At 33.4% G+C, this 27,669-nt stretch overlaps 5 protein-coding genes across 13 annotated transcripts; 3 read left to right on the forward strand and 2 right to left on the reverse strand.

Annotated features, from left to right (window-relative positions):
- The first annotated feature begins 528 nt into the window (after positions 1-528).
- On the forward strand, positions 529-1,708 carry LOC131602633 (dolichol-phosphate mannosyltransferase subunit 1-like). Of its 5 annotated transcripts, none has more exons than XM_058874792.1 (5): positions 529-645; positions 961-1,070; positions 1,163-1,262; positions 1,353-1,386; positions 1,454-1,708. In XM_058874792.1, the coding sequence occupies exons 2-5, from the start codon at positions 967-969 to the stop codon at positions 1,558-1,560; spliced, it is 345 nt and encodes a 114-aa protein (XP_058730775.1). In that variant the 5' UTR covers positions 529-645; positions 961-966; the 3' UTR covers positions 1,561-1,708. The 5 variants fall into 5 exon arrangements, with proteins under 5 accessions (XP_058730775.1, XP_058730776.1, XP_058730774.1 ...); XM_058874793.1 differs by having other exon boundaries at positions 569-645; positions 965-1,070; XM_058874791.1 differs by lacking the exon at positions 529-645 and adding an exon at positions 652-839.
- A 148-nt stretch (positions 1,709-1,856) lies between these two features.
- On the reverse strand, positions 1,857-10,522 carry LOC131605521 (uncharacterized protein At4g18490-like). The gene is made up of 14 exons (XM_058877868.1): positions 10,207-10,522; positions 9,012-9,093; positions 8,567-8,693; positions 8,084-8,266; positions 7,139-7,957; positions 6,790-6,981; positions 6,576-6,710; positions 6,327-6,425; positions 4,899-5,093; positions 4,648-4,828; positions 4,228-4,295; positions 4,083-4,122; positions 3,750-3,911; positions 1,857-2,528 (listed from the first exon to the last, which is right to left on the reverse strand). Exons 2-14 carry the CDS (start codon positions 9,070-9,072, stop codon positions 2,358-2,360), a joined length of 2,433 nt encoding a protein of 810 aa, XP_058733851.1. The 5' UTR covers positions 9,073-9,093; positions 10,207-10,522; the 3' UTR covers positions 1,857-2,357.
- Positions 10,523-15,121: 4,599 nt separating this feature from the next.
- Positions 15,122-17,225, forward strand: LOC131602637 (dolichol-phosphate mannosyltransferase subunit 1-like). 4 transcript variants are annotated; one of them, XM_058874802.1, is made up of 9 exons: positions 15,122-15,282; positions 15,602-15,707; positions 15,800-15,899; positions 15,990-16,023; positions 16,091-16,167; positions 16,317-16,342; positions 16,422-16,586; positions 16,698-16,812; positions 16,931-17,225. In XM_058874802.1, exons 2-9 carry the CDS (start codon positions 15,604-15,606, stop codon positions 17,033-17,035), a joined length of 726 nt encoding a protein of 241 aa, XP_058730785.1. In that variant the 5' UTR covers positions 15,122-15,282; positions 15,602-15,603; the 3' UTR covers positions 17,036-17,225. The 4 variants fall into 4 exon arrangements, with proteins under 4 accessions (XP_058730785.1, XP_058730782.1, XP_058730786.1 ...); XM_058874799.1 differs by having other exon boundaries at positions 15,124-15,282; positions 15,598-15,707; XM_058874803.1 differs by lacking the exon at positions 15,122-15,282 and adding an exon at positions 15,309-15,476.
- Positions 17,226-18,176: 951 nt separating this feature from the next.
- On the forward strand, positions 18,177-21,282 carry LOC131602634 (magnesium-chelatase subunit ChlI, chloroplastic-like). 2 transcript variants are annotated; one of them, XM_058874796.1, is made up of 3 exons: positions 18,177-19,013; positions 19,174-19,283; positions 19,378-21,282. In XM_058874796.1, exons 1-3 carry the CDS (start codon positions 18,923-18,925, stop codon positions 20,437-20,439), a joined length of 1,263 nt encoding a protein of 420 aa, XP_058730779.1. In that variant the 5' UTR covers positions 18,177-18,922; the 3' UTR covers positions 20,440-21,282. The 2 variants fall into 2 exon arrangements, with proteins under 2 accessions (XP_058730779.1, XP_058730780.1); XM_058874797.1 differs by having other exon boundaries at positions 18,178-19,013; positions 19,387-21,276.
- Positions 21,283-22,667: 1,385 nt separating this feature from the next.
- On the reverse strand, positions 22,668-24,409 carry LOC131602636 (nudix hydrolase 15, mitochondrial-like). Its single transcript, XM_058874798.1, has 4 exons — positions 23,898-24,409; positions 23,660-23,802; positions 23,107-23,226; positions 22,668-23,015 (listed from the first exon to the last, which is right to left on the reverse strand). The coding sequence occupies exons 1-4, from the start codon at positions 24,262-24,264 to the stop codon at positions 22,788-22,790; spliced, it is 858 nt and encodes a 285-aa protein (XP_058730781.1). The 5' UTR covers positions 24,265-24,409; the 3' UTR covers positions 22,668-22,787.
- Positions 24,410-27,669: the final 3,260 nt, after the last annotated feature.

Raw genomic sequence — 27,669 nt, forward strand, 5'->3', positions numbered from 1 at the left:
CATCTATTATCACCACAACTCCATGATCCCTATTAAAAAGGAAGTTAAATTTAAAATTAATTTAAAATTTACCACTAAAATAGTGACACATACTCATTCTTACATTTCTTCTTCAAATTACTTCGTACTAAATAGCACTACTCATAAAAATATAACCTTATAAAAAAGTACTTAATATCTTTGTCTAAGGGTATGTTTGGATATCACGAAATGAACGGAGTGGAATGAAATGGAGCGGAGTGGGATGGAACGGAGTGGAACGGAGCGGAACGAATGTACCATTCCATTGTTTGGAAATTTTAGAACGGAATAAGACAAATTATTCATTCCGCCCAAATCGGAGGGGAAGGAATATGGTGGTAAGTGATGGAATGAAATGGAATCCATACCACTCCTTTCCGCTCCGCTCCATCCGTTTTTAAATTATCCAAACAACGGAATATCATTTTATTCCATTCCATTCTGCTCCGCTCCATCCGATTCCATCAATCCAAACAAAGCCTAAAAACCATGGGTAAAACTGTAAAAGTAAAAAAGATTTTGGGAGCAGACATTGGTTTCGCCTTCTAGTTTCCACGTCAACGGCTGCTACGGTGACTCAAGGGTGTGTCTGTTCTTCGTGATCTCACTTTCTACGTCTATCAGGTTCGTTAATCTCTACCACTTTCTCTTCAATTTTCTTTAACAGCAATTATTGTTATTCCGCGATAGCACCGTTTCTGTTCTTACTCGGTCCAAGTTGGTATGATTCATGTTGAAACTCCCAATTACAAAACTAATTTCATCCCGCTTATTATCTGAACTTTCATTGATTCTCAGATCTTATTGAACAACTCAAGGTTATACGAATTTGGATTTGATTATGTAAAATTGATAATCATGTCCCTCGTTTCATGTATAGCATAAGGTTTTCAATAATCACTTTCTGGTTTTGATTGAGTGGAATTCTTTCATGTTTAGATAGGAATGGATGCGCAGAAGCAGAAAAACAAGTACAGTATAATTGTTCCTACATATAACGAACGACTCAACATAAGCCTCATTATTTACCTTATATTCAAACACCTTCCGTAATTTCTATATGCTCTCTCTTCAATTTTTGTTCCTTTTATATTATGATCAATCATATTTATGAATACTTCTTTCTGTTGCTCAATTTTAGAGATGTTGATTTTGAAGTTATTGTTGTCGACGACGGGAGTCCTGATGGAACTCAGGATATTGTGAAACAACTGCAGCAGGTTTACGGAGAAGATCGGATTGTAAGCTGTGGCCTTTACATAGATAAATGACTAGTAATTTGTGATCTGTTATATCATTTAGAGTAACCGTGTTTATTCTTGTGGTTGCAGTTGTTAAGAGCGAGACCTGGGAAGATGGGTTTAGGTATGTTTACTTGATGCTTTTGCTTAATGATCTTGATAGATTGGTCTTTGATGTTATTAATTTGCAGGAACGGCCTATATTCATGGCATGAAGCATGCATCTGGAAATTTTGTTGTCATTATGGATGCCGATCTATCACACCATGTAAATTCTTCTGTTGACAGGTGCAAATAAACATATATGGATGGTTTGACGGTTTAAAGAGAAAACAAACAGGCACTTTGTAGTTTGGAAATTTTCTATGTCAAATTATTTCATACTCAACAAATTGTAACAACAATCATTTTTAACAAAGAAATTTTGAGATTCTTGCTTCCTGTAATTGGACTGACCTTGGCGCTGTTTTTCTTCTAATTTTGCTACCCATTGTGCAATAGAATTCGCATTTTAGCTATACCATAAACCATCATTTCTACCCCGTCATTGATGTTCAAGACCAAATGTCTGACACTCTGGAATCTTCCAAGACATGCAAAATCAATTGTGAAACCTTTTTTTCTAAAAAGCACTACGAGGGAATTATTGCCTAGGCGTTGGCTGAAATGTGTTTATTTGTTGCGTTGCTAAATATTCATTTAACTACATCAACGCCTAAATATGATAACAACATCAAAATGGACTTGTGGCATGCATCATATTCATAATATAGAATAGACTTTGTACATACTTGAAACCTTCATGGACTAAAAAGATGTCAATTCTTTTACAGTTTTTTCATCTTAAGAAGTGGAAAGTGTTTCTCAGTCAAGACATAACTGAAGGAATAAGCATACCAATTTTATATGAATGTACTATGTCCTTAAATTTATGTGGTGATTAAAAACCCAATAAATGGTATAGTGCAGAATAGGCTACATACCTTCAAATGCAACAATTTATTGTTGATCAAGTTTGAATCTCCTTTGACATCAATTGAGAAGCAAATTTCTGAACCTTCCGAATGTTAACAATTGCTAAGGAAATAACCAGCTTTAATATCTACAAATAGATAGGTTAGGAGGATATGACTGAAAAGAAGAATGGAAGGATATTTTTTCTTCATAAATGGGATGATTAAGCATCAGCAGGTTATTGTCGTTGATAACAGCTCGCACTAATAACTCTTTTGCTTCCTCGTGCCTTTTTTTCAGCATGTTACAAATCTGCAAATAATCACATTTAAAAAGAAATCCCCAAGGTGCAGTTTTATTTTTCTGTTTATTATAACAGAAACATGGATGGAAAAGACAATTCATCACCATCCAGTTCTATTAAAAAAAATCAAATTTTAAATCAATGCAAGTGCATAAAACTACCATATCATTAAGTGATGAAATTATTTGGTTTGCTTGTACAAGCAGTTTTTTTTTTACTCAAACAGTTAAACATAAAGACAAGCTCTGTGAATTAAGGAACTAGAAATTGTACTATAAAAGGAGATACAAGTATACTTCCTTGCATGCTTCTTAATCAGCCTCGGGCCAACACAGACATTTGTCTAAATAACATGCTTCCTCTCAAATTCTAAAACGTGAGATACTACATGTTATATTAATCAGGAGAAACAAAAGCCAATTCTAAATTTCTACACTCTGGTTTGAACTTTATGATACTCATGAATTTTATTTTTTTTGTACAGTAAATTTGGTTTCAAAATGTCATATTGTGATAGTGATTAAAATAAACGCTTTCATAGTAACTAAAATTTTGAGCATGGAGTTATTTTGGTGGAACTGACATTAAAAACAGGGGATACACTAATTATTAAATGGTAACCGTGGTAGCTAGACAGTGTTTGTCAAGTAAAATTTAACTTTAACAATCAGCTCACATAAATTGCTGAATTCTACCAAACTGTTTTCGTAGGTCTGAACTTATGGCTAAAGGAAACTATTACCCTTCAATAAAATCTATTTCTTAGTAACCAGTAGTATATCTTACGATTTTCATTTTTCAATACCAGTTCTAGAGCTTAAACATAATTGGGGCTCATTTGGTGATGAAGGCATGATAAGGAAAGATAGTATACAGAGTTGGATAGAATGAAATTTCGTACGAGCCTAATAATCTTTGATGTGCTCCAAATAATAGATTACAAGGTACTACTTCCATCCCAAATTAATTTTAGAATATTAAAATGTCCCAAAAAAGTGTCATTTTGCTTTTTTAATGTAACAAATTATTTCTTCCAATTCTCTAGCAAACAGGGTAAACTTATCATATTGTCTCAGCAAACAGTAGGTTATAATAAGGTAAAATAATTCCTCATATCTTAGCCACCAAACATATCCTTGTTGTTTTTCACTAGAGTTTGAAAATCCAGTAAATTGAATAATTTATATTAGTAAAACTTATGATCTTGTCTGTAGATTTAGATCACTCACATTTTCAAGTTCCTTCATATATGCTTCAGCCTTTTCAACATTACCGTTGTCTTCCATGAGTACGGAATCAGGTATTTCAACTTCTGTTACTTTAATCTCTGACGGACTTTCAAGTCCAGAGGTTGAATCATAGTAGGCTAAGTCGTTGGACTTTCTCTCTACCTGATTTTCAAATATAAGTGAATTGGACTAATATATATGTGTATATATGATAAAGAAGAAAGAAAACTAGTACTAACAAGTATCACACTTAAATATCCTAGCATTTATCTGTAATCATTAAAATATAAGTCAACAGAACAGATAAAATAATGCCAACATCTGTTAATTTACCTGTTCAACTTTTCCGGAAGATTCTTTGGATTCATTATTTCTGGAGTTATTAAGAACAATGTTAGTCAGAAAAACCAATAAAATTAAGAACAGAAACTATATGCTACCAAAAAAAAGGTAATAAGATCAATTTGTTCTGCAGGACCTGCTTCTGATTGGAGACTGAGGTAGGCGCTTTAGGGGCCTCAAGGATGTTAAATCTGCTTCAGAAATCTGCAAATTTGAGTCATAGGTATAAGTGTTATAATAAATTTTTTAGGATGATTTTTTTCTTCATTGGGAGGTACTTAATCCTCCTATTAGAGTAATATAGCAGTGAAGTTCTAAATTATTCTTACTTTTGTCGTTATCTTTTCTTCCATGGAAAAATAAAATTATTCCAATTATGCAGTTGAGTGTGGGCCAAGGTTTTATACACCAAAAGTGTACAGTAGGAAACATTAAATGAAGACAGTTGCAGCTATGACATTGAGGAAAAAGGAGAAAAGGCATAGGCTATGGGCATCAAATCATTTAGTGATAATTTCTTCCATCAATTGTTCAAAAGTAAAAAGTCATATCAAACCTCAATACTTTTCCTCTTCAAGAACCGGGCTGAAGCCTTTTGATTATCACCACTGTCAGTCAGACGATCACCGTTTGATGCTAAAATAGCCCGCGTCACTTTTCTTTGTTCAGAACTTGCCAATGAGTTCGCCTCATTTTGGTGTAAAGACGTTGCTAAAACTGAGTTAGCCCCAATGTTCCTGAGATAGAAAAAAACGTCAATCAAAATCTCCACAAGAGTTTTACAAAAGCAACCAACTTGGTACAGACCTTGAAGTTTTTACACTAGAAAAAGCAGGTGTGATCTTGCAAGCTTTAAAAGAAGAAAGTTTATTTCCTTCTATGTGGGTGATCTTTGATTTCTGAAAGGCTTCCTTCCCCGAAGCTTCAGGTTGAGAATTTAGAGATATCTGAGTAGTAAGTTTAGCTGTCTTCTCTGTTGAGATGCAAGGATTAACTTGAGAACTGAAAATTTTCACAAAGAAAATGAAACAGGGATCATGTGTGTGTGTGTAGGACAAAGTTTAAAATATCCAATAATTTATCTCAATCCATAACATCAAACATTTGACCTCTCTGCACCATCAAAAACCCTTCAAATGAAACTCATATTTCTTTGGCTACATCTATTGTGACATACTGAACTCCTACCTATGAAGATGTCATTTCAACAACTCGAATTTCTACTGTTTTTCCATAAAAGCAACTTGGCCGTAATTGTCAATTCATATTTGGAAGACTAAATCAAGTTCATTAAGCATTCATCAAATCATATCAGTACTGAAAAAGAATTACAATCATAGTGGTAAAATGGAACTGCAGTGTTTTGCAGGAGATATTTTATATTTGAAAGGATAGGATATGATGCAGACAATGAGGTGCACGTATTATGCTTCTAGTCATTGTGGTAATGGTGAACAGCCTACCTTACTTTCAGTAGATTATATAGATGATAAAGAACATAGTCGGTGGGCTTTTTACATTAGCATTTTTTACTTAATATTTGTATTATTTTATCAGCTTAATCACATAAGTTACTTACATGTTTTATCATATTAATGCAAACTTAAATGCCAGTGTTATTTACTATGCATCAATTTTATTTCTTCTTCATGTTTCTTACTTGCAATTGCCACCTCCTTTCATACCCTACCACAGGTATTTTGATTTCATTTTTGTCATTGTTTATTTCCCCCATATTTTCTTATAATTATGGAAAAGACACTAAGTGGTAGCAAATGCACAAACAAGAACCAATCTAACAACCAAAAGTTTAAGAACAAGAACAAGGCATTGAGAGAATGTTGGGAAAAAGTTGTCTTGGTATGGTTGTAAAGTGAGCTGTGTTAAAATTATGACAGATATAACTCAAGACACATAATTTATACTGTGTAAATGTTGGAACTGAGAACATGTTTTGTAATTAAACAAAGTTCAAACCAAAATTATTTTCTAACTCATCAGACACATGGGTTTACATCTAGTTAAATAAAGCATTGGCAAGTACCGCCAATATGACTTTATAATGTTGCCTGTTAGCAAAACCAACCAACACAAATTCATACATATCCACAAATTAGCATCTGGTTTCTGGTATGACTTTTAGTTCAGCCACCAACTAGCCTAACAAAAGTCAGCATTCAACAGCAGAAGCCTTACCTCAAAATATTAACATTTTTTGTTGACATGCCCGTTTACAGAAACATGGCCTTTCTTTTATTTACATCTTCATGAAATGATTTCATATTTCCAGCCAACTTTCCTGCGCTTGGCGAACCATCAAAAACAACGCCCTTCCTGATCATGATCGGAAGTAACAGTTACATTCATTACTTGTGAAGTAACAACCTAAATTCCACAAAGATATCATCTTTGCAGTTGCAAAAATTTTTGTTTATAAAATAAGAAGCTTCCCGTATAACTGAAATCCAGGAGAATATAAATTACCTGGCATTACAACTTTTAGGATCATCTTTGCTGCCAAGAACTGCTGGTGCATCCCTAATTACTTTGCTAGAACCTTGGAGTGAACCGCTTACCATTTTGCCCCCATACTTTGTCTCATTGGATTTGAAGCTGTTCCTGTTGAGGAAAATATATATAAAGACATTCTACAATTGAAAGGCCGGCAAATACATTTATTGAGGTAAGTATAACACACCTTTCTTGGGCTATGGATCTCAGGTTTATGTCGGCATTTTTTTTACAGTCGGAGGAGACTACACTCTTTGTTCCAGATGTTGATGAAGGATTTTTTAAAGACCTTTTGTTCTCTAGGATACTGACTATATTTGACTTCTTCACTTGGAGATCTTTATCTTTCATCAGCGAGACTTTATCAACTATGGGGTTACTGCATTAAATGAGTGAATGTTATGAAAATCAGTAAATAATTCTAAAACCAAATTCATTATGCCCTTGCTACCTTGCAGAAAAGGAGTTTCAGCAACTCAGCTAATAATAAAAAACTTACAAAGACATGATCCTAAAAAGAAAAGTAACAGTTTGACCTGCTTGATGTAGCCAAGTGACACTCCAAAGCTGTTCTTTTATTTTCTCTTATGCTATTGTCACATGAGTTCTTCTTCAAGGAATCAACTTTAGTGATATTTCCGGAACTTGAATAACTATTTTCTGGTTGAGTGTCATTAGAAACTTCTTCAGCACTGCTACCTAGATTTATTGCTTCTCTAACAATGCCATCTGATTCAGAGGTAAGAGGTAGGGATGAATGCTCTAACAGTAAGTCTACAACATCGGAATCTACAGATGTTGCCTTACCATTAATCACTTGTTTATCAGCTGCAACATTAATTCGTCTTGTTCCAGATAAAGAAACATTTGTATGCTTTTCTGAGACAGTGTCTTGCTCTGAATCACTTGGACTGACAGACTTGGAAGGTACCTTGTCAATAACCTGCTCAGATTTTGATTTGGTTGACTTTGTCTCCTCGGACAAGTCTTTTTCTTGATCCATTTCTTTCATGCTTGTTATCTTACTAAGATCAGAAGTCTGATTCTTAACTTCCGTGTCAAGGTTCTCAGAGGAAGAAAATTTGGAAACAGAAATATCCTGTCTGGAAACTAGATTCCCTAGGTTACCAACTGAAGTCTCAGTATTCAAAGTTTCCAGCCTCTCTGATGCTCGAGGTTTCGTTGTCTTATTATCACTAGATGAGCGAACACCTCTGTCATCATCATTGATGTTAGGCTTTTTAGCATCTTCACTATTATTTCCTTCTGCAGTAACTCCTTTCTTTCTCAGGTAACTGTCGTCATTACTAGTATCTACGTTTAGTAAGTTTGAATCGAGATTGAAGCTATCCAACCTACACCAATAAAAGGCAAGATAATATGAGAAGATGTGTACCTTTAATCACTCAAATTGATGTTGCATAACTCAAAAATAACATATTTGTGCATTAAGTTGGCTTGAATAATTACCCCCCACTTACTCATTAAAATCAAAGCTGAAATTAAATCCATCTTGTTTCCCTCCTTTTGCACAAGAAGCTTCTCCCTTTTTGTCCGTAGACTGAGAAGGCTTTTTGGGTGGGCATGTAAAATCAAGATCTGACATGTCCACCTTAAATGATGATATTTTGCCAAAAGCAGTATCCAGATCAAAATTCATGTCCCTACCAAAGATAATTAGTAACAATTGGTAAGGAACTACAAACTTGCAAATGGATTGTATAAGCATATATGTATCTCCAGATAATATATTCCTTAAATGAAATATTCTTTTACATAAACATCATAACCATTGTAAATCTGCATAATAACCAAACTACTGCACATTTAATTCATCTGCAAGACTGACCATGGAATATATCAACCTAAAACATTTTAAATCAGAGAAGTTTGAAACCAGTATCAGAGTCCTTGCTATCCATATTTTATTTTGAATAATTGAAACTAACATTAAGGGTGCTTACATTTTTTCAAAGTCGAATATCTTTTTCTTGCTTTTAGAACCTGTGTTAAAGCTAAAATCCATAGCATCATCATCTGCCATTGACATGGGTTTCCAGGAGCCAAGAAATTCTGTCCCGAAATCATCATCTGCTTGAATTATAAAAAAATCCAAAGGAGAAGCAAAATTAAAACTTATGTGACATCAGTGTTATTGTTTAAGGATAACTGCCGGAAAATGAAACTGTGTGTGTGTGTGTGTGTGTTTATTTACTTTTTCCGAGTGTAGATTAGAATGCAATCTCACAAATTTACAGGTCGAGAGATATCTAAGAAACCTGTGTCAACCCTTAGGATAAAGAAACAGCACAAAGATAATAGCCTTAAAGGAATGTACGGGGGGAATGGACGAACCTACAAATGATACTCACTACATAATAAAAGTAAAGAATCAATATAGAGAAAAACCTAGCAATGACTTTTTCTTCTTCAAATCTTTAGGCGGGGATTCCTTCTGCTGTTCTGCCATTCCTTGAGGTTGAAAAATTTCCTGATTCACGCATCATGTATGATAAAGTTGTAATATTCCAAATAAAAAATAGGGAATAGAATATTCTGCCTGTAAATCCAGCCACCAGCAAAAACTAAAACAACTATTATGAATTATAGATGTTTTAAAAGGTTACAAAATGAAAAGAAAAATTATTCAGGTGCAAATGTCAAACAACGAGACAAGTCTCTAAGGTGCTCTAATGGTGAAGAATTGTGTCAAATATCTACTGAAATAAGACAAGAAAATATGAATCACTAATAACCAATTTGAATAATAGAATATGTAGGATTATAATATACGATTATACGGTATCCTGTCAAATATACTCCAAACATCGGGAGACTAGTAATACGCAATATCCTATTGATCATATTTCCATCATAGAATACTTAAACCAAAGAATCGCTAAAGTAATTAGCATATGAACTAACAGTAGATGTTATAAGCCACTCTTTAGGTCAATCTTCCAAAATCAGAAATATGTTCACCTTTAATCATAAATTGTAATTCAGCCGGTAAGATATAACAAGTGCAAGTTTACAAGTTAAGGGAAAAGTTCCAAAATGCTTATACATGCTTTAAAGTATCATAGCCGTACCAGAAAACAAAGTATAAACAATATAACCACCTAGAGTAATGGTGGAAAGAAAAAAACTAACCTAATTATGTATTACGAGAAAAATAGAAACGAAATGTCTCCTACTGTGAGATGCTATTAGATCAAAACATATTGCAGAAAAATCACATTATGATGCCGCACAGAGAATCAACAATGGCGATCCATGAAAATATCAGATTCGGAAGTCAATTGCAACTGATTTGAATCGCATAGATACGAAATCAGCAACATGAGAGATTCAGTGAGAGAGAAAACTATTAGTCAAATACATCGCACAATTTCGTAGTTCGTTAAAAGTAAACAGAAACTGATCATAAATCAAGCACGTATGCGTGTATAATGGTTACAGCGATTGGAAATAGTTGAACTCCATATATAGCAATTTAACTAAATTGATATAGAAAATGAAACGCAGTAGCACAAAGCACGCACATGAAGTGTTGATATCGCAAAGAGATATAGTGAGAAGTAAAACAGAAATGCGGAGTTACAGATTCGAGAAACGTAGTGGAATCGGCGGAATCGGAGATCGTATGTTCGGGAGATGGAGGAGATGGAAGCGATTTGCAACTTCAGCAACCGAGCGGTAGTGACGATCGGCGGCGATAGGGTTTTGAACGGTTGAGGTGAGAAGAGAAAGAAGCGCGAGAAAATTTCCCGTCACTGAGAGCGTGAGGAGGGAACAATGGAAGTAAGCATTGTGCTTTCGAATGAGAGCTTTAAATAGTAACGGCTTCTAAGCCCGTACTTCGTAAAGGCGGGTAACAGACGAGAAATGGAGGCAAAAGGAAGTAAGCATTGTGGGATTACCATGGTCCTCCCGTTTTTTTTAATAACTATTTATTTGTTTTTAACAAAAGGGCCAAAAAGAGAAAGCTAGGTGAGTTAGTGTATTGAAAATCTAAACAAGAATTACACAAACATTCATTCAAAATATTTTAAAATGCTAAATTATACAAGTATTTTAAATTTATAGTCTGATTTAGTGGAATGTATGATTGTCATGGATTAACAGTGTAAAAATAATTTATATTGTAAGTGCATCATCCTTTTTCTTAAACTACATAAAAATTAGTCTTAGAATGAAACATATATACATACGATCGAATTGGAATCATTACTATTTCAGATAATATATAGGTGTTATTATTCAAGGATTCATTCAAAGTTTCAGAGTGTGAAAATCAAAATTAGATTTCTTGAGTGTCCATTTTTTACAGGGATTTAGTATATTTGTAGTGTTATAATGACAAAGGGTCTCGTCTAGGTTGTGATGCCTCTATACGGTCTAGGAGAGGTAACGAGTAAGTTTTGCCTAAAGGGAGGTATCGCCTCGCGTCCTTGGAGTTTCTTATCGTCTCACCATAGGAAACATGGGATAAGGCATTTCTTGGATAGATGGAAAGTCAAGGTCATTACTAGCTCATGTCTCTCTTGAAAAAAAGGATTTCACAGTCATCGAAGGAACTGCATATCCTCTACTCTGGCCCCAATAGAAGAGGCGACTATTCCAAGGGATCACCGACCACAATTGCGGCAACATCTATGGTAGCCTTTGTGCTCATAACAGAGGGAGTTCCCGCCACTTTTACGTCCATCCATTCAAGCTCCGCTACGTCCGACCAATTTCAGAGGTTCAAGAAGGTCATCACATCAGCTTCACTAGGCTCATCGTTATTATTCTTCAGGCAAAGCCGAATATAATCCTGAGTGCATTCTCTCCTCTGTTATCCTATTCCAATTGGCTTGTATCTCCTCATTGGTTAAGATGGGATGGGGCATAGGGACCTAGGCGTGATTAACTTCTCCTCCAACATTTAATAAAAGGGTTTCTAACTAGTCAAATGAAGAATTCCTTCCTCCAAGGAATTCCCAAATACCCTTTGAGTCAGAAATCATCAAATAAATGTATGATTTTTAGTTTCATAATTGGGACTAAGAGGAGGAAGATGAGAATCAGGAGATACTCCTATTCTTGCAGAAGATGAGGTATCACTATAAGAATCACTCTCTATGTTAATCGTTGTATTACTCATTCTATCTAGAAAAACGGTAAACACTGAGAAGAAAAAGCTGAATTGAGAAAAATACCTGACTATTTAAGTTTGATAAGACGAAGGAGATGATGAAAGGCATAGACTTTGCAAAAAAAAATTTAAATCGCTTTAATTAAGGCTTTCACAGTTAAATGATATAAGATAAAAATATTTTTATTTTATATCATTTAACTACTATTAATACACTATTTTTAAAATATTTTATTTTATTTTAGATGAAGTAATTAATAAGAGTATTTTAATAAAATAAAGTTATTTATTTTTAACGCATTTTTAAATCTCTAAATAAAAATTTAAATGACATTTCTTTTGAGAAAAAAAGATTATTAGTATTTCTGAATGAATATTTATAATATAATGGTAAAATTCTCCAATTTATCTTATTCATAAAATTAATCCTCCTTTTGATTTCTCTATGTGAGATTTTGGATCGAACTCTAGTATGGCCGAAGGGTAGCTTCTTGGTTCGACAGGGTTAAGCATGAAGTCGAAGGTTGTTCACATGCTTGTGTCGAAGATGCTAGGGTTGTTAGCATGTTAAATTAGGTTTTAGTGTTTAAACCCTAATTTGTTAAGTTAGCTTGTTTATTAAGTTGACTTGTGTAATGGGCCTTGTGGAAAAAGCCCATTAGTTAGTATGTTAGGTTTTATTATAAATAGCATACTAGTCTCTCATCATTGCTAAGCTGCAAATCCTAATTTAAGGTGAGAGAGGTTATTTGTTATTCTTGTAAACTTGTAATCTTGTTTTAAGAGAAAGTAAAAGAATAGCAGTTATAACCAATTCTTGTGTTCTTATTCTCTTCCCTAATTCCCTATTATACTTTGTTATTGGTATCGTTTTTCACAACAAATTGGTGCGGTGAGCGTGGAGAAGATGCCTTCAACAAAGTATGAGATTGAAAAATTCACCGGAGTGAATGATTTCGGTCTGTGGCGCTTGAAGATGAAAGCCCTACTGGTTCAGCAGGGTTGTTTGGAAGCGTTGAAGGGAGAGGCAGCCATGAATGCTGCATTAACGGCAGCGGAGAAGACAACTATGATCGAGAAAGCACACAGCGTAATTTATGGTGGAGCCTTGGGTGAAGATAGTAAAGCAGTAATAGAAGGATATGTCGACTCTGATTATGCAGGTTGTATGGATTCCAGAAAATCTATTTCTGGATATGTTTTCACTATGTTTGGCACTGCAATTAGTTGGAAAGCAACACTTCAGAAGGTTGTTGCTCTATCAACCACTGAAGCGGAGTACATTGCATTAACTGAAGCTGTGAAAGAAACATTGTGGCTTGAAGGTTTTGCGAAGGAGCTGAAACTTCAAGGTCGAGGTATCACTGTTAAATGTGATAGTCAAAGTGCAATACACCTGTCGAAGAATTCAGCCTATCATGAGCGAACTAAGCACATTGATGTGAGACTGCATTTCGTCAGAGGAGTAATCGAGCGTGGAGAAGTCCAAGTGCTGAAGGTTTCGACTGAAGACAATGCTGCTGATATGATCACCAAGACATTGCCGAGTTGCAAGTTTTTCCACTGTATGCAGTTGATAAAGCTGCATGAAGAAAGCTAGTTTGTTCCCTTGATGTTGTAGAGTTAGATCCAAGGTGGAGATTTGTGAGATTTTGGATCGAACTCTAGTATGGCCGAAGGGTAGCTTCTTGGTTCGACAGGGTTAAGCATGAAGTCGAAGGTTGTTCACATGCTTGTGTCGAAGATGCTAGGGTTGTTAGCATGTTAAATTAGGTTTTAGTGTTTAAACCCTAATTTGTTAAGTTAGCTTGTTTATTAAGTTGACTTGTGTAATGGGCCTTGTGGAAAAAGCCCATTAGTTAGTATGTTAGGTTTTATTATAAATAGCATACTAGTCTCTCATCATTGCTAAGCTGCAAATCCTAATTTAAGGTGAGAGAGGTTATTTGTTATTCTTGTAAACTTGTAATCTTGTTTTAAGAGAAAGTAAAAGAATAGCAGTTATAACCAATTCTTGTGTTCTTATTCTCTTCCCTAATTCCCTATTATACTTTGTTATTGGTATCGTTTTTCACAACACTCTATTTTAAATTCAAACAGTTTTAATTTCCTTCTCATGTTTTTTCATAAAAAATCAATGAAATATTCATTTTTAACTTATATTTTTAACTATAAAGTTCAACAACATGTCTATATTCAACGATTTGTCATGTTTCTTAACTAACTTGTCATTTAAAAAATGGAAAATTCATTAATTTTTAGAGTAAGGCTATGTTTGGGAGTTTGGAAGAGAGTGGAGAAGAAGACTTTCAAAAACTAAATTTTAAAAAAATATAGAAAAATATTTGACATTTTTTGAAAAACTGATTTTGTATAGAATGATAAAAGAGTGTATATCATTACTATATTTTTAACTTTCTGAATACTATAACAATTATGGGTGACAAAACGGGTCGTGGTTCGTCAGGCCAGCCCACGCATCCGTCATAAAATAGCGGGTTGGGTTGAGATTTTGTGTCTGTCACCCACCAAAACCCGCCCGCCCACCAAAATTCGCCTCGCTTATTCGTTCAGTCTATCTCGCCTTAAGTTTGCCCTTATTTTAGTTAATTATAATAATTCTAATTCTTGATGATTTGATTTATACATTTATTTGTGAATATATGCAATATTGTTTTAAGTAAAATTGGTTAGAAAGATGCTTTATACAAAATATTTCTAAAAAATAAGTGAAAATTTTAATCGAAGGGTAAAAAAAAATTATTAATTTATTAAAAATTGAAAAATAAATAATAAAAATATAGGCGGCCAAGCCCGCCGTCCGCCAACCCGCCACCTTGGCGAGGCGGATTTGATTTTACGCCCATTTCGACTTGGCTGGCATGCCCGCCCCGCTTTTTTTTTTTTGGAAGGTTTAAGGCAGGGCGGGGTGAGCGGCTCGTTTTGCCACCTCGAATAACAACATAAAAGATATATTAAAAATTTATGTAAGCCATCAAAAGTCCTCATTCAATACAAATTTTGAGTTTCTCGAATTAAGGGATTTTTAGTGTTATGAATAAAAGCAAACCCTCTAACATCCTCCCAACCAAAATCATTTAATTATTTTCATCCAATCCTTTTATTTTTTCAAAAATCTCCCCTCCCTTTCCCTCCAAACTCCCAAACATAATCTAAAAGAATGAGAGAAAAACCAAAACGGTTTAAATTTAAAATAAAAATATCATAACGGTTTAAATTTAAAATTAATTAATCAATTTCATAAATCAATTAAAATAGAGTACCAAAATTGTAATTAATCATAATATAATTAATAAAGCAAACTCTTGTACCTAAAAAATAAACAGATTCTTTTGAGGAAATAAAAATATAACCTTATCAAAAAGTAATATCTTTGTATAAAAACCATGGGTAAAACTGTAAAAGTAAAAAAGATTTTGGGAGCAGACATTGGTTTCGCCTTCTAGTTTCCACGTCAACGGCTGCTACGGTGACTGAATGTGTGTCTGTTCTTCGTGATCTCACTTTCTACGCCATCAGGTTCGTTAATCTCTACCACTTTCTCTTTAATTTTCTTTAATCATAACTGTTGTTATTCCATGATAGCACCATTTCTGTTCTTACCCGGTCCAAGTTGGTATGATTAATGTTGAAACTCCCAATTACAAAACTAATTTCATCCCGCTTATTATCGGAACTTTCATTGATTCTCAGATCTTATTGAATAACTCAAGGTTATACGAATTTGGATTTGATTATATGAAATTGATAATCATGTTCCTCCTTTCATGTATAGTATAAGGTTTTCAATAATCACTTTCTGGTTTTGATTGAGTGGAATTCTTTCATGTTTAGATAGGAATGGATACGCAGAAGCAGAAAAACAAGTACAGTATAATTGTTCCTACATATAACGAACGACTCAACATAAGCCTCATTATTTACCTTATATTCAAACACCTTCCGTAATTTCTATATACTCTCTCTTCAATTTTTGTTCCTTTTATATTATGATCAATCATATTTATGAATACTTCTTTCTGTTGCTCAATTTTAGAGATGTTGATTTTGAAGTTATTGTTGTCGACGACGGGAGTCCTGATGGAACTCAGGATATTGTGAAACAACTGCAGCAGGTTTACGGAGAAGATCGGATTGTAAGCAGTGACCTTTACATAGATAAATGACTAGTAATTTGTGATCTGTTATATCATTTAGAGTAACCGTGTTTATTCTTGTGGTTGCAGTTGTTAAGAGCGAGACCTAGGAAGATGGGTTTAGGTATGTTTACTTGATGCTTTTGCTTAATGATCTTGATAGATTGGTCTTTGATGTTATTAATTTGCAGGAACGGCCTATATTCATGGCATGAAGCATGCATCTGGAAATTTTGTTGTCATTATGGATGCCGATCTATCACACCATGTAAATTCTTCTGTTGACATGTAGACAATAGGTTGCAGTTTTGAAGAATAATTAAGACTTGGATGAACTTTGTTTTAGATTTAGTTTGGAGAATTTGTTTGTTGTGGCATTGTATTATTATTTTTCTGATCTGTTTAGTTCTTCTGCAGCCAAAATATTTGCCTGGCTTCCTTAGGTAAGGAGAGCTTTTAATCGTGTTTTTCTTGTTTTCTTCCCACCTGCCACAACCTAACTCTGCCCTTTTTGTTTTTCAGAAAGCAGTTGGAAACTGGTGCTGATATAGTTACAGGGACTCGTTATGTTAAAGACGGTGGTGTGCATGGATGGAATCTTATGCGCAAACTAACAAGCAGGGGAGCAAATGTTCTTGCACACACACTTTTATGGCCTGGTGTCTCAGATTTGACAGGGTCTTTTAGGTATAGAGCTTGATAATGGATATTAAACAGTTTGGATAGTGTTGTTGTTCATTGTTCCTCTGTTGACTGGTTTTGAGATTGATGTACTGTTCTTCTTTTTTTTTTTGGTAGACTTTATAAGAAATCAGTGCTCGAAGATATCATTAGTTGCTGCGTTAGCAAGGGATATGTCTTTCAAATGGAGATGATAGTAAGAGCATCCAGAAAAGGGTACCATATCGAAGAGGTGCAATTACTTAACCCATGATGGTTACCTTTGTTTTCTTTTTTTGATATATAACTTTTTCCTTAGTTTTCTTTTCATTATTCACTTTGTAGCTTACCTTAGTTTCCCATGTGTACAGGTACCAATCACGTTTGTTGATAGAGTCTATGGAAGTTCAAAGCTTGGTGGATCAGAGATTGTTGAATACCTGAAAGGCCTAGTATATCTTCTCATAACAACATAAAAAGATAAATGATAACACATTTATGTCTCAGTTTGGCAAAAACTCTAATGATGATGTAGTTCCAAAACCAAATTATTGAGCACACAAGTTTGGTGGCTAGAATGTTCATAGTTTGCCTTTTGAATTTTGCAGGAAGCTTTTGTATGATCCGTGTGTTTATAAATTATAAGCCTGTTAGCAAATATTATTAGATTTTGGTTTAGCTGAAGTTGTGATTTATATCAATCCATTTTCTGGTTTTTCCTTCTAGCATCTGCCAATTCAAAAGTCTCAACATTTGTATGAAGTCAGAAAAGGGTGCAATGAAGAGGGAGAATTGAGATATCCCCCTTGTGAAAAGCGTTGAGCAACTTTAAAAATAACATGACAATAGAAAGAGGCCTCTCTAGCTAGATTGAGAGTTCACTTTCAGTAATGTGAACATAACCCTAAACAACAAGGGTGAAAACAAAGCCCATGGCAAAATCAGCCAAAGGACAAGTTAATTCCTATTTTTCCAAATGAACCAAATGGAGACACCAAAGAAAGATGATAAATTTCAGGGGATTTCACAAAACTTTTGGTGGATAGATTTCAACTATGAAGCACGGACACTCCGAACATGATCCTGACACTGACACGCCGACACTAATAATAGTTTGAAAAAAGTAAATACATTAAACGTAATCACAAATGTTGGTGTAGGTGTCTGACACATACACGTTTTTTTTCAAAGGTGTCGGTGTTATATAGGATTTCAATAAAACTTAAAGAAAACAACATGCCACACATTTTGATTAATACTACTTCATGATTTTTGACATGTAACAATCTCTTAAAATATGCATAAGAGTTGGATGAATGAACACTTTAGCATCTCAAACAAGTTAATTCTTCAGTCATACTCATCTTTCTTAAGCAAAGATTCTTTAACTTCCACTTTTCTCTCCATCTTCTCTCTCATTATGTTCTTTCATTCTAAACATTGGCCCCTTCACCAAAGTCAAAAGGTACAAAATCTATATTGAATTATTAACAACTTAAATGGTCCTCTTTTCGCACATTTGTCATCATTTTCTGTTAAAAAAACAAACGATTATATATATAATAAGCTATCTGCATAAGACTGAAATAATAAAACCTGTCTTCCTATGAAGCCCGGACTCGGATACGGACACGGGATACGACACGGACACGGACACGAGGACACCGCTAATATAGAAAACATAGGACACGGACACGGCTATATATATTTCATATATTCATATAATAATGCAATGCATGAGCACAATTTATAGAGTTTGAAACGAGAAGTAAAATTTATATATATTTAAACTTAGTACTTTCAATTAACAAAAAAAAGACATAAATCCACAAAAACAAAATAATACAAATCATATCATAGTCCCTCTATACTGATAAAACCGGTCTCTAAACTGTGGAATAAGAAAAAAATAAGGAATCCTGAATAAGAAAAAAATAAGGAATCCTAATTGTGTTATTTTTATAGTGGAGAAGTGAAATATGAAAGGTAAGAAAATCTTATTATTTTTATAAATCAAAATCTAATAATTATTGAGTTGAGCCTCTTTTTTTTTTTTAAATCTAAATTTTTTTGAGTTAGGTGTGTCCTTTATTTGAAACAAGGTGTCGTATCCGTGTCCGCTGCAATTAAATTATTTTTTTTGTTGGACACTGCAAAAACGTGTCAGATACGTGTCGTACGCGTGTCGTACGAGTATCCGTGTCCGATACGTGTCCGACGCGGCGACACGCCTTCTGGATGGCGTGTCGGCGCTTCATAGCTGTCTTCTTATGCCATATACCAAGCTTTCCATGTGAGTAACTTTGAATGTGAATAGAAACGCAACAACACAAGGAAGAAGCTGCAGCTACTGCATAAAAGTTATGGCATCCGCTTTGCGAACTTCTTCAATTGCAACCTTGTCTTCAATACATCACTCTTGCCCTTCCACTCATTCTCTCTCCCTAACCAAAGGTAAATTGTCTTACAAACTTCACCATAATTTTCCTGTGAGGCATGCCGCAAACCTATTTTCTATTTATTTTGGTCAAAGCTATGAACGTTTTTTGATCTTGCGGAGTTTTTAATGGAAATGGTAAATTATCAACGATATTTAACAGTTGTGGCTTTGCAGGGCAAGTATATGTGAATAAGTTTTGGGGTGGAATTGGATTTCATGAAGTTAAAGGAAAGTCTCAGTTTTCAGTTCTGAGTGTTGCCACTGAAATTAACTCTCCTCAACAGGTAGGTAAGAGATTTTTCATTTTAGCTTCTGTCATTCTTACCCTTAATTTGCAGTTTCTGCATTTTCGGTAACATCATAACTCTGTAAACTTAGCATAATCAGATTCAGAGGATTGTTTCTAAAGAAAGCCAAAGGCCGGTGTACCCGTTTTCTGCAATAGTTGGACAGGATGAGATGAAGCTTTGTCTCCTGCTAAATGTGATTGATCCAAAGATCGGAGGTGTAATGATCATGGGCGATAGGGGAACCGGGAAATCTACAACTGTTAGGTCATTAGTCGATTTGCTTCCTGAAATCAAGGTTGTTGCTGGCGATCCATATAATTCAGATCCAGAAGATCCAGAATTCATGAGTATTGAAGTAAGAGAGCGTGTGTTGAAAGGAGAACAGCTTGAAGTTGTGTTTGCCAAAATTAACATGGTGGATTTACCGTTGGGAGCTACAGAAGACCGAGTTTGTGGGACGATTGATATTGAAAAAGCACTGACGGAGGGTGTGAAGGCGTTTGAGCCTGGTTTACTGGCGAAAGCTAATAGGGGAATTCTGTATGTAGATGAAGTTAATCTCTTGGATGATCACTTAGTTGATGTCTTATTGGATTCTGCTGCATCGGGTTGGAACACGGTGGAGAGAGAAGGTATTTCAATCGCGCATCCTGCTCGGTTCATTCTTATTGGTTCGGGAAATCCTGAAGAAGGGGAACTCAGGCCACAGCTGTTGGATAGGTTTGGAATGCATGCTCAAGTGGGGACTGTGAGGGAGGCTGAGCTAAGAGTGAAGATTGTGGAGGAGAGAGTGCGTTTTGATAAAAATCCGAATGAGTTTCGAGATTCTTACAAAGCTGAGCAGGAAAAGCTCGAGCAACAAATTACCTCCGCAAGGAGTTTTCTTGCTTCTGTTGAAATAGACCATGAACTCAAGGTGAAAATCTCTCAGGTTTGTGCAGATTTGAATGTGGATGGATTAAGAGGAGATATTGTAACGAATAGAGCTGCAAAAGCTCTTTCTGCCCTCAAGGGAAGAGATAGAGTAAGTGCAGAGGATATCGCTATTGTCATTCCTAACTGCTTGAGACACCGTCTTCGAAAGGATCCGTTGGAGTCTATAGACTCGGGTTTACTTGTCATTGAGAAATTTTATGAGGTATTCAGCTGAACATGGAATGAAAATGTTAACATATCATGGTTTACATTTTTCCTTTTTTCTGTGGGAATTTCACTGTCCTTGAATATGAGCAAGATTATGAAATTCCAAGCCTGGTTCTGTCTCTAGTTTCTTCGATATGATTAGTCTTCCAGTGTAAGATAGATTATTTAAACCAAAATGAAGATTAATGAGGAAAAACATGAGCTTGAGAGGCCTCAAAATGAAGATTAATCAACAATGAACAGCTTTTTGGAAACTTGGTCCCTTCATTAGCTTTGTAAAGAGAGTTTGTATTTTTTTTTTTAAAGGTTGATATGTAAGTATTTGGAATGAAATGATTTTTACACGCATTTAAGCTTCACTATTAAGTAAGAGGCCAAGTATTTTTGCATTTTCAATATATGATTCCCACCTGAAATAATTGTCTGACAAGATATTCATGCATATAAGCTTACATTCATTTGCCCATGTCATTCTAACTTTCACCAACTACTGTCGAATCACGCATAACTTTCACCAACTACTGACGTATTGCGTCTCATGATTGAGTCTAACTCATTCCTACAAAACTCTTATCCCTACAAAACCGGCATATAAGTTGAGGATTACCTCCACTTATAAATACAACACAGACCAAGTTAGATGACTAGGCGGACCGCAATGAAGGCAAAAATTCCAAAACACCCCTCACACTCGGTCCTAAATGAGGCCGAAGCGTGAATGATGCGGGAAGCCTAACAAGTGGTCTTGGATAGCCTCTCATGCCATGCCAAGATACCATGTTAAATCTAAATATTATTTGTGATAATGAATATACAAACATTAATCTCGTTTTTTTGTCTATTAGTTTAGTGGCTAGAATTTCACTTCTTAATGGTGAATAAGTGGGATGTCGTAGGTTCGAATTCGCGTCTTTGCATTTGATGTTTCTGCACAACTATCAACTGAGCTGATTTAACGGAACACAAACACTAATGTCTTTAAATAAACCATTCTAACCTAACGAAACACAAGCACTAATCTCTTTAAATAAACCATTCTGACCTAATGAGCAAACATAAAATATTAATAATACTAAAAGTAAAAATAGTAAAATTAACTATTTACAACATGGCCTATATTAAAAAACAAACATAGAGATATTTATGTTATCAAACTCAGCCGTTCCAACCGTTATCTCAGCCCTGAACAGCAAAATCAAAAAGCCTCGTCAAACTGTGTTGTTCCATCACAGACGTGTGACTCGGACAATTGCAAGAATAAGGTTGGATTCAGAATGCCGCTGCTATCACGTAGAGAGCAGCCATGTCAATCAGTGGTATATGCGATTACCCTTTAACATCCATTAACTTTTAAGGGTAGGAAGGTGATTTTAATCTTAAAGAATAATATGTTCATTAGCATGAATTGTATTAGTGTTTGTGTCACTAATATATCGGCTGTTCTGCTCTCCGGAATAGATACTAGTCATTTACAAGGACAAAACTTTTGTAGAGTGTTTAAGATGTTTTTCTATTAGATTACAATGGCTGTAATATTTATTTATTAACAGTATTAACATAATCAATTCTTTTTTCCCATGTATAATATTTTTTTAGAGGAAAGCAGCACCAACAGCTATAGAACTGACTTAAGTTTTTTGACAGAGAACTGTCCAAGTTTTATCCTTACTAAAACTTGCCAACAGTGTCGTTAGAAAATGACTTGTGCTGCAGAGACGGATCTATTCAACTCAACTTACAAAGTAACCACTGTATTCAAGTCTATACATTCCAACACTAACTTGGATTTTCCGCAAATCATGAATTTTCAACAAAGCACTGAGGCAAAAATGGATATGTAGCAGCAAACCACCAGATAGGATACGACATATAAGGCACATAAGACACTCAGGCATAGTTATAACTAAAAGATACTAGAAATTCTTAACAAATCAAAATTAGATACATAAACTTAATAAAAGATAAATTTCCTTAAATAAAATCCTTAAAAACAAAGATAGATGTCAGTATCTTAAATGGCAAATTGCTATCACATCTATAGATTAAAAATGATATAAACAATCCAAGTTCATTTTGCATCATCATCTCCTTATCATTTCATCCATTTCCAAATAATAGAATAAAGCCTTTACAACATTTTATTATACCAGAATCCCAAAATTATCCTGATTTTTCTTCCCCATCCCTTTCCATTTAATTGATTCTACCGATAATTAGATATCCGAACACAAGGCGAGTTCCAAGTGATGGAGAGTATCCTCTTCCTTTCTACCAGGAAATATAAATTATATTTGTGACAAATATATATTCTTGCAGGATGAAGAAAAAAACATATGATACAAATGGTTATTGAACTCAAGTCATTGAACTGTCCTTGCTTACAACCTGTGGAAGCTTGAATTTCGGATTCTGCTCAATGAAAACAGGTGGCCGTTGGTACACAACTGATGCAGCCCTAATCAAAATCCCGGCGGTCAATCCCCATATCAGATATTTTTTCTGCTCAATGTCGTCGTAGTCAAAAAAATGTATCAAATACTTCTCTCCCATCCACTCTCTCTCCTCCTGACTCCGATTTTCATCCTGCTTAAATGAATTACGGCATTAGACAATTTTAAGATGAATACACAAAAAGGAAGATGAGGTGAGTTAAAATTAACACTAAGCATGGTACCTTGAGAAACATTTCTAAAGGCGCGTCAAATACTGATTCCACTTCTGCAGGATTCAGAACAGGTCTGAACGCTTTTTTATCATGAAGTATGCCGATGACAGGAACTACTCTTAGAAGGTGCTGTAAAAGAAACAATGATAGGTGAAATTTCCCCAATGAACCCTTTCAAACCGAAACAAATGAAAAATAGACTGACAAAAAGTGTGCAAACTATCTAACACCGGCGAATGAAAACATGATTTCCATTAATACAAATTTATAACTAGTGACAGCAGCCCAACTTCTGAAATGATCATCTCAGACTCAAACCACAAATTACCTATTACAAACTTATTCCTCTCGCGGCATGGAATCTCCTTCACAAGCGAAATATGATAAAGCAGATCTCGACTTAAAGACACATTCAAAAAAATCAACAATTCCCAGCACATAAGTATTTCATGAACCAAACATCAATGACAGACATAATTTTCATAAAGGTGAACCGTGCTTCATAGTTAAATACTCATGATAACTCCATTTCAGTTAATGAATAATTGAACAGAATATATACCTTAGACAAGAATGGTTCAAGAACAGTAACAACATTGACAAGTTCAGGATCCAACCCAATTTCCTCATTTGCCTCTCTTTTCGCAGTATCCGCGTCATCCTTATCCCCTTCATCAGCCTTCCCGCCTGGCAAAGACACTTCACCTACAAACAAAACACAATTGAATTCAAAAACTGAAAATTAAAAACCAGATTACACAAAACAATGCTCTACATTCAAAACCCTCAACTGAACTAACCCGAATGAGAAGAAAGCTTAGAAGACCGCTTAGTGAGAATAACCCTTAGATCCCCATGATCACCTTCAAAGAGACAAATCAAAACCGCAGCTTTCTTAGGTTTGAATTTCTCCGGGTGTTGAATTGTGGTGGCTGATTCAGGAAAACCCAATTGAGATACAACTTTGCCGCTACCACTATCTTCAATGCTCTGTTCGAAGATATCTTCAGGGAAAGGTGGTGGCTTGTAGAGGCGAAGGTGTTGTGCCAAAGCTAGAAGCCTCTGAGATCCTCCAATGGTGGCGTTGGGAGAAGAATCCATGAATTTGGAGACAGGGATTGTTCTTGGTATTAACGTTGTTGTTATTGTTCTTAAAATGGAATTCATGTGTAATGATGATTGTCGAAATTAATAATACTATAACTCCCACCTACCATCTACTACTATGAATTAAATTTTCTTAATTTTTTTTTTCAGAAGTTGATGATGAAAGATCTGTTAGGTTATCGTAAAAATATGCAAATGAATTTTGCTGAATCTTTGTCAAAAATGGTTGTAATGGATTCAGAAAAAGTATTTTATTTTAAAATGATTTAGTTCTATTAAGAGATTTTTAGATAAATAAAATTAAGGGTGTAATGTAACTTTGGTAGTTGTGTATGTCATAAGAGAATTTATAATTTTTTTAAAAATACTCTTTCAGTTTTTTTTTTAAAAGATGAATAGTTATGGATTATTAATGTAAAATATTTTATGAATATAATATATTGAGAGTATAAAATATTTCACATTAATAATGCATAACAACTTAGCTTCAAATAGCGTATACTTTACTCTCTTAATCAGTGTTCGATTCATCTTCGAATCTTTTCATTTCATGCGCAATCCCATAATTCTTACTCACCATAATCTATAATATAAGGAAAGTTGTTGCTATAGAGATTACCAAAATACTCTTTTGTTATCTTAATCTAAATTAATAATTTAGGGGTAAAAAATGTTTTTTGTTGATTTTTTTCAATTCACTTTTTATTTTTCAACCTATTTTTCACTTTTCACTTTTTCATTTTTTACTTTCCAACTCACTTTTAATTTTTCACTTTTTCATTTTTCACTTTCCAACTCACTTTTCATTTTTCACTTTTTCACTTTTCATTTTTTATTACTTTATTATTATTTTTTTAATAAATAATTAACAAAAATATTTTAATAAATTATTTTTAATAAAAAGATTATTATGATCATTTTAAATGATTGTTAATTTACATTTAAAATAATATTTAATTTTTAAAAATTAACTTTAATAATTGAATATTAATAACGACAAAATATAATTTGAAATAATTTTTATTTTAAGATACAATATTTTTTAAGAAAACAATAATAATTTTAATTTTAAAAAAAATATTTAAATTAAAATGAATTTAAAAATATACTTGAAAATGTGTGTTATTGGATAAAAATAAAATACAAAAATGTGTGTCACTTATCATTAATGAAGTATACAATAAAACATATGTCATTAATATATATCATTAATGAAGTGTATACAATAAAAATAATGTTTAAAATAATGTTTGCACAATTAAATATTACAAAAATTATTTGTTATTGATTACATTTCACAAATATATGTTATCAATGTAAATATGAGAAATATATATATCTACGGGGAAAAAGTGTATTACTTATTCAACTGTAGCATACTACTATTATTTATAGTCAAATTCTATTGATTTAGATATTTTTGTAAATGATAAATAAACAAAAATAATATTTGTATATGGAAAAAATCTATTATTGATCTAAATATTTTTATAGACGAAAAATTGTATTTATGATCCAAACAAAATGTATTCAAAAAACTATACGGGAAAAAAACTATTATTGATCTAAATATTTTTATGTAAACAATTCTAAACATAAATAATATTTGTATATGGGAAAAATCTATTAACGATTTAATATTTTTATATATGAAAAGTGGTATTTATGATCAAAAAAAATTTATTCAAAAAAGGTATACGGGAAAAAAACTATTATTGATCTAAATATTTTTAGATATGAAAATGATATTTATGTAAATTTTTATTCAAAAAACGTATACGGGAAAAAACTATTATTGATCTAAATATTTCTATATACGATAATTTGCAATTGATTCAGATATTTTTGTAAATGATACCTAAACATAAATAATATTTGTATATAGGAAAAATCTATTAGTGATCTAAATATTTTTATATGTGAAAAATGTTATTTATGATCCCAAAAAAACTTATTCAAAAAAGGTATACGGGAAAAAATATTATTGATCTAAATATTTTATATACGAAATTTACAATTGATTCGGATATTTTTGTAACGATACCTAAACATAAATAATATCTGTATATGTGAAAAATCTATTAATTATCTAAATATTTTTATATATGAAAATTGGTATTTGTGATCCAAAAAAATTTCATTAAAAAATGGTATATGTGAAAAAAATATTTTTTTATATACGAAAATTTATTATTGATCCAAATTTTTTTCTAACTGATGCCTAAACATAAATAATATTTGTTTACGGGAAAAAATCTATTATTGATCTAAATATTTTTATATGCGAAAAATGATATTTATGATCCAAAATTTTTGATTTTGATTTAAAATAAATATATTATGTAATCAAATGTGCGTACCAAACCAGAACCCGTGCGTATGTACAGGTTTGTTACTAGTTATTAGAATAAACACATTTCAGCTTCTCACATGTCTGCCTCTCTACCAAAGCATGGAATTCTCTGAACTTCTTCAATACTTGGTCTTTTGTTTTCAAGGCATAAACTCGTAATTTCATGGAACAATCATCAATAAAGGTAACAAAATAAAGTGCATCACTATAGGATTTTACCTTTAATGGACCACAAACATCACCAATTGTAGCAACTTTGACTTCCTTAAGGGAGGATGTCTCTGAAAAGATACTATAGTTTGTTTATCAGTCAATGAATGAGAACACTTCTCCAAATATATATTATTTAATCCAGCAACAACATTCTTTTTTGCGAAAACATTCAGCTCTTTTTCACTAATATGACTAAGTCTTCGCTGCCACAAAGATACTTCCATGTGCTTATTAAAAAAAAATGCTTCCATGTCGATAGCATTCACATTGTTCCTATCAACCAAAACTTTTACTACTTTATTATTGAGACTATTTTACATGATTCACATTAATTTGCAAAAAAAATTCGTCGATTAAGATTGAGTTTGAATGCAACTATGGCCATGTCCTACAAATTAGAAACTCACCCATAACATACAAAAATGGTGGAAATGTAAGAAGAATGTGTGTGAGGATTGAGTGAAGAGTAACAATGGAGTAAGAGAGAGTATTAGCATTTCTTAATAGGTGTAGTCAATGGAAATTATGTAATACAATTAATTGGAGGAATCAATTTTGTTAATATCAATTTTTTCATAGGTGTAGCGATTAGTTAATATGTGATCAATAATACCTCATTTTACTCTCTAAAGTGAGTTATATAGTGAGTTAATCAATTATTTACTTGTTTAGGTAAATAATGAGTTACTCAATCTTAATTGCAAAAATATTTGCTTGATTAAAAAATATATTTGAATTAACAAGTGTTAGATATTGTGTCTGAATGTTTTTTTATGGTTGTATAACACGTATTTATGGACTATAGTTATTGAATTTTGATTTTATTTTTTAGAAAATAGTTATGGATCGTAGTTGGATGAAATCTAATAGATTAAGTATGGAGTATGAGAATGAAGTTC

The sequence above is a fragment of the Vicia villosa genome, linkage group LG5 (genome assembly GCF_029867415.1).
Source record: "Vicia villosa cultivar HV-30 ecotype Madison, WI linkage group LG5, Vvil1.0, whole genome shotgun sequence".
NCBI classification, from domain to species: Eukaryota; Viridiplantae; Streptophyta; class Magnoliopsida; order Fabales; family Fabaceae; genus Vicia; species Vicia villosa.

Excerpts from the sequence above, each read along its gene's own strand:
- LOC131602633 (XM_058874792.1), top strand. The coding sequence starts at position 967 with ATGGATGCGCAGAAGCAGAAAAACAAGTACAGTATAATTGTTCCTACA. Across the intron at positions 1,071-1,162 it reads CTTATATTCAAACACCTTCC|AGATGTTGATTTTGAAGTTA; the intron begins GTAATTTCTATA and ends GCTCAATTTTAG. Across the intron at positions 1,387-1,453 it reads ACCTGGGAAGATGGGTTTAG|GAACGGCCTATATTCATGGC; the intron begins GTATGTTTACTT and ends ATTAATTTGCAG.
- LOC131605521 (XM_058877868.1), bottom strand. The coding sequence starts at position 9,072 with ATGGCAGAACAGCAGAAGGAATCCCCGCCTAAAGATTTGAAGAAGAAA. Across the intron at positions 6,982-7,138 it reads CACTTGGCTACATCAAGCAG|TAACCCCATAGTTGATAAAG; the intron begins GTCAAACTGTTA and ends CATTTAATGCAG. Across the intron at positions 4,123-4,227 it reads CAGTCTCCAATCAGAAGCAG|AAATAATGAATCCAAAGAAT; the intron begins GTCCTGCAGAAC and ends TAATAACTCCAG.
- LOC131602637 (XM_058874802.1), top strand. The coding sequence starts at position 15,604 with ATGGATACGCAGAAGCAGAAAAACAAGTACAGTATAATTGTTCCTACA. Across the intron at positions 15,708-15,799 it reads CTTATATTCAAACACCTTCC|AGATGTTGATTTTGAAGTTA; the intron begins GTAATTTCTATA and ends GCTCAATTTTAG. Across the intron at positions 16,343-16,421 it reads TATTTGCCTGGCTTCCTTAG|AAAGCAGTTGGAAACTGGTG; the intron begins GTAAGGAGAGCT and ends TTTGTTTTTCAG.
- LOC131602634 (XM_058874796.1), top strand. The coding sequence starts at position 18,923 with ATGGCATCCGCTTTGCGAACTTCTTCAATTGCAACCTTGTCTTCAATA. Across the intron at positions 19,014-19,173 it reads TTCTCTCTCCCTAACCAAAG|GGCAAGTATATGTGAATAAG; the intron begins GTAAATTGTCTT and ends GTGGCTTTGCAG. Across the intron at positions 19,284-19,377 it reads AAATTAACTCTCCTCAACAG|CATAATCAGATTCAGAGGAT; the intron begins GTAGGTAAGAGA and ends CTGTAAACTTAG.
- LOC131602636 (XM_058874798.1), bottom strand. The coding sequence starts at position 24,264 with ATGAATTCCATTTTAAGAACAATAACAACAACGTTAATACCAAGAACA. Across the intron at positions 23,803-23,897 it reads TAAGCTTTCTTCTCATTCGG|GTGAAGTGTCTTTGCCAGGC; the intron begins GTTAGTTCAGTT and ends TTTTGTTTGTAG. Across the intron at positions 23,016-23,106 it reads CTTTAGAAATGTTTCTCAAG|GATGAAAATCGGAGTCAGGA; the intron begins GTACCATGCTTA and ends TCATTTAAGCAG.